Source organism: Lathyrus oleraceus, chromosome 6 (assembly GCF_024323335.1).
Source record: "Lathyrus oleraceus cultivar Zhongwan6 chromosome 6, CAAS_Psat_ZW6_1.0, whole genome shotgun sequence".
NCBI classification, from domain to species: Eukaryota; Viridiplantae; Streptophyta; class Magnoliopsida; order Fabales; family Fabaceae; genus Lathyrus; species Lathyrus oleraceus.
Window position 1 is genome coordinate 316250230 of NC_066584.1, and position 5734 is coordinate 316255963.

The following is a 5734-nucleotide window of genomic DNA, read 5'->3' on the forward strand; positions in this document are numbered from 1 at the left end:
CTACTAATTAAACATAAAAAAAGGTAACATATCGGTTAGAGACAACAAAATCAAATTAAAGATAAAATAGTTATAAATACACAATAAAAAAATCACAAAAAATAAAAAAAGGTAACATATCGGTTAGAGACAACAAAATCAAATTAAAGATAAAATAGTTATAAATACACAATAAAAAAATCACAAAAAATAAAAAAAGGTAACATATCGGTTAGAGACAACAAAATCAAATTAAAGATAAAATAGTTATAAATACACAATAAAAAAATCACAAAAAATCATCACTTATTTACAAAATCTCTAACTCTAACAAGATATCTAATTTAACATACAACACGTTGTCTCTCTTATTATACTCCCTTTGACATACAACACATTGTCTCTCTTATTATACTCCCTACAACATATTTATATAACTTATAGTGTTTCGTTACATATTAGAGCAGTAACAATAAAACCTATAACCTATAAACTTAAATAATTATAGAAGTTGAAAGATGATGTATTATTTAGTCTAAATCAATGTCCCACTGACATCTAAAAGAATAGAATTGACCCAGCCAATCTAAAACTTAAAATAAAATTTGAACAGGGTTTTTATAAATTAAAGTTTAAAAATCTTTTATATATAATTAGTTTTCATAATATCAAAAAAAAAATACTACTCCTACATACAACCAAAAGATTGATTGATTTTTTAATAAATTAAGTAGTAGTAAAATTATTGTAAACTAAGAAAACTTAAAATAATTAATAAAAACCCTTCAAGTATACATATTTTGCCGGGAAAATGGGGCAAGGCAAATCCAAAACAAAAACCCTTCCGAAAGAACCAGAGAGAGAATCATTTAAGTAAAGAAAAAAACACCCATCCCCTTTCTCTCCCAATTCCCGAACTTTAATCAAAATTCGAATCTTTGACAACTAATAAACAAACCCTAAATCAAACATGCACACTTTTCAGATCTAACCAACCCCAATGCCGACCAAAACCACCGCTACCTACGGTGCCATCGGATCTCCCTCCACCGCCACATACCAACCCCCACAAACCTCCAATCTAATCCCAACTCCCCGCTCATGGGGCGAGTTTCTCGACATCTCCGCCCTCTCCCGTCCCCTCTCCTACGACGACGCAATGCTCCGTCTCCGTCAAAATCTCACCTACTTCCAGTTCAACTACGCCTCCGTAATGCTATTAATCGTCTTCCTCAGCCTCCTCTGGCACCCGGTCTCCATGATTGTTTTCTTGATTATCCTCCTCGCGTGGTTCTTTCTTTACTTCTCCCGTAATGGTCCCCTTGTTATCTTCGACAGAACACTGGATGATCGAATTGTGCTTTGCCTTTTGGGTCTCGTTTCTGTAATTGGGCTCGTGTCCACTCACGTTGGCCTCAACGTGTTGTTGTCGTTGATAGTTGGCGTTGTTGTTGCGGGCTTGCATGCGTCTTTTCGGGTTATTGAGGATTTGTATGTTGATGAGGAAAGTGGCTTGCTTTCTGTTGTTGGGGGAACCCAACCTCCTCCTGCAAGAACAAATTACACAAGGATTTAATGAAGAAAGTGTTTACGGTTTCACGGTTAGTTTCAGTTTCTATGATTTGAAAGGTTTGAAGTATTGCATTGTTGGGTTAATGGTTCTGTTAAGAAGGGAAAGTAGACTTCAAAACTGAGTTAATGGTTCTGCAATGATGAATTGATCGAGCTAATGATGAATTCATTCAGTGACTCTTTTGTATTGAAAAAATTCAAGCTGTTATGTTACTTTGGTTTATCCTTTGCGGATGAGATCGTAACAATCTTCATGTTACAAAAGAATTGATCGAATTGAAATGGAATTAGGTTTTTTTGTTAATCTCTGATTAAATAGATTTGAGTTTTGTATGGAAGAGGGTCTGTTAATGTAGATGGTACCATGGGGGTCTGTTTTGGTTCAATTTTTCAACATTTTCTGTTTACCAGTTCTAATTTTGCATATGATTTAATGAGTTCTGGGATTTTGTTCCACAACTTCGTTTTGTCCACTGCTAATTACAGTTGTGAATGCTTCTGTTTTTGTTAATTTGCTGTGTTTTTCTATGTGCTGGTTGCAGTCACAGTACTTTTGATCAATTATTCTACTTTGAAATGGTTATGTAATACTGAGTGTATTCTACACTTGATTAGTCAGCACCTGTTAATTTCCTCAAATTTGCTAAGGGGTCCTTGCATATGTAACTCAAATTGGTTTTTATTACATATAGCTATGTAATTATTATTTTTCTGTAGCAATTATCTTGGGGGTATTTCTTTTGATTCTATTGGATCTTATCATTGTTGGATGTTGCTGGTAAAAGATTAAAGCGCCTAGTAAGGATGAAAGGGAGAGTTTCGGGAACAAACCTGTCAGAATATTATAATGAAGCTTACTTAGATACAGTAGTATTCAAAACATGGGTTGCAATGATTATAAGCAGTTTGATGCATTTTGATGCAATAATGAGTACACCATGTCTCCGTAGAATTGGAAATTATGCCAAGTATACTCTGCTCTCTTCATGTGCTATATGAGAGAGGATCAATGCAATCATGAATGGTGGTAGGAGAATATCATTTGTCTGTTCACTTTTTTCTGTTGTGATTTTCAGATATGAATTATTTTTTTGCTATCTTGAATATTAGAATGACTATGACTACTTAGATTTCCAATTGTTTAGAATGGTGCTGCAAGGCAAGTTGCAGCTCTAAAGTACATGTATATTTCTGTTAGATGACATGCATGAGGGTACTTTCCTACTGCAGATATTGGGTTTTCACTTTTATGTCCAAACTTGCTTGTCATGATGAACATTTGATGCAAGACTCTTTGTGGTCTCCGGTTGTGGTCTTGCTGGGTGTCCTCAACCTCTGAAGAGGGAGGAAAATTATTCTTCTAACATAATTTTGTCCTTAATGCTTGAACATTTTGATAGTTTATTTCGAGACAATGAAAATTATCGATAAATCTATGTTTTTATGGTATAATAATGTGTATAAAAAGATACACTTTTAGGAATAAACTTTCAGGGGATCTAGCTGTAGTAGCAAAAACATAAATGTTAATAGTTGGCTCAATATCCATACGAACTTTCTGGTTGCTTCTGTTAGAACAAACACTAAGAAACAGTTTGATCACCAGAAAAGAGAGAAAATAGGGAGAGAACAAGAGAGATGAGTATGGAATCTGATTACATTATTTCACTTATTCAATGCATATTGTATCACTTTTAGTCGGGGCTCTCTGCGTTGGTGAGAGATGATTATGGTATGCATATTGAAAAATTCAAGCTGTTGATGTCACTTTGGTTTATCCTGTGCTGATAGATTGTAACAATGTTCATGTAATAAATGAGTTGGTGGAATTGGGTTTGTTAGTCTGTTGGATATATTTGAGAATCTTTAAGGAAGAGGGGCTGTTAATGTTGTAATAGATGGTAGGTTGTTAATTTGGTGGTTTCTTAACACATGTTAAGTCTGAGAGAAGGAAGTTTCTGGGAGCCGTAGCGTTGATTTGGAGTGCCGTTGGCTTTATCTCAAGTTTTATTTTAGGCTTTGGAGTGTGTTTGTTGGCTTTATCTCAAGTTTTATTTTAGGCTTTGGAGTGTGTTTATGCACTCTCAAAGTCACCCGAGTGGTTGTTATAAGGATTTAAATGATATTTTCGAAAATGTGATATTTTAAATGCAACAATTCAATGCTTGTCTCAAATTTTTAAAATTTACTCCCGCTATTTTTTTTTGAAAATTTTACCACATTGCCCTGTTTTTAGAAAATAATATCCATAATACCATGTATTTCACCTATAACTACCATGTTTTCAAAAAAAAAAATTGGTTTATAGAATTGTTGCTCAATGAATGGGCGGTCCCTCTCAAAACAACAACACAACCGTCCATTGAATGGGCGAGAGTGTAACGTATTTTTTTATTTATTTTATAATTGAATATTAATAATGAATATATATTAATTAATATATTTCTAATAAATATACAAATTAATAATGAATAATTAATTAGTTTTGAAGTTATAGCAAAATAAATTTTATTTATTTTTATGTACATAATTATTTTAATTAAATAATTTTTTAGGTTTTAATTAATAATAAATATGTGTTAAATTGATTATTATTATTATAATTTAATTTTAAATAATTTAAATTGATTTATATGTATATAATTTTATTATTATTTAAGTACAATTTTGCTATTGCAATGGATAGATCTTTTGATTATTTTATTAGTTAAATACAGATCTTTTGATTATTTTATTAGTTAAATACAACTTTGTCACTGCAATGTGTATATGTTTTGAATATTTTATTATTTAAGTTCAACTTCATCACTGTTGTATGTGTCGTTTATTTAGACTTATTGTTGTTCGTTTTGTGATATTTGATTTCTTGTTATTTTTATTTGGTACTTAATGAGTAATGGTTCAAATATTGAGAAGCTTGATGGCAATCTAAAACTGATAATTGATAACAAAATAAAAAATTAATTATTACTAGTTCCAACATTGGGACACCAATTCGGTTGTGACAAAAAAGACAACATATGAAAACATTTTCTCTCCAACTTACCATATGTGTCCATTTCCGTTCTAATATGCGTGCTAATTGGACGATCTTTCTTGTTCCTCTGCATTCTTGAATTATGGCAAAATTGATCTCATTCATAAATGGGTAAATATTCATCGTACGGTAGCACTGGAAAGCCTGTGCTGTAAATCCCAAATAGGTTTGCAATCTTGTAAACATTGGACAAAAGAGCATAGGCGTCGTCGCGCACCATAAACATGCAGCGATAACATGTGAACAAGGGACATGGTATGCTTGAAATTTGCTGCAGTCACACCAACCATTTATTAGGTTGGCCTTGTAATGTTCCATAGGCTTTCACTCACCGTGGTCCATTGTCTCCTTCACACTGAAAGTGTTTTGATTGTAGTAAAAAATTCTTATCTGACGTGTGTTGAATTTTGCTGTTTCTTCTTTCATCACCTTAACGCAATTGTCTGTATTGTCCAAAATTTAAAAATGCACTCCACTTTGCACCTCTTTCAACAAATAATGATCTCAGTCTATAGTATGTTGCACTTATCAATGTTGTAATGGGCAGATTACGGGGGCCTTTAAAGATTGAATTCATTGACTCGACGAGGTTCGTTGTCATGTGACCCCAACGCTGACCCCCATCAAATGCCCTTGTCTATTTTTCTACTGGAATATTGTCACCCACCTTAAAGCATCATCATTAGCCATATCAATTTCATTCCGATAATAGTTAAATGTTGGTTGGTTCAAAGCATACCCTATATGTTAAAAGAATGGGTTAATATTATAATATATAATTGACTAAGATATATTGTTAGCAAATAGATAGATACTTATCCATATTAATAACTTTTTTTTGGAGGTTTCTGTCCTTGATTTCTCTCATGAAATTTTGTGTAATGTGTCTAATACAATAGACATGGACAGATGACAAACATGTCAACCACTATCTGGATTATTGTATGTACTTTCAATCGATGCATGCCTATCTAAAATCAAACATAGGTCAGGTTGAGGAGCAACATGCCTTCTCAAGTTTTATAGAAAGAACCTTTAACCTTCAGTCATCTCACCTTCCACAAGGGCAAAAGTAACTGTGGAAAATATTCCTGTTGCCATCCTATGCTGCTACCATAAGCAGCGTCCCTTTGTACTTACCATATA

At 33.0% G+C, this 5734-nt stretch overlaps 1 protein-coding gene across 1 annotated transcript; it reads left to right on the forward strand.

The window, feature by feature from the left end:
* The first annotated feature begins 789 nt into the window (after window positions 1-789).
* On the forward strand, window positions 790-2010 carry LOC127093316 (PRA1 family protein E). The gene has a single exon (XM_051032226.1). It carries the CDS (start codon window positions 980-982, stop codon window positions 1553-1555), a length of 576 nt encoding a protein of 191 aa, XP_050888183.1. The 5' UTR covers window positions 790-979; the 3' UTR covers window positions 1556-2010.
* The last annotated feature ends 3724 nt before the right edge of the window (window positions 2011-5734 follow it).

Bases quoted from the DNA above. Each gene is read 5' to 3' on its own strand.
- LOC127093316 (XM_051032226.1), top strand. From the start codon at position 980: ATGCCGACCAAAACCACCGCTACCTACGGTGCCATCGGATCTCCCTCC.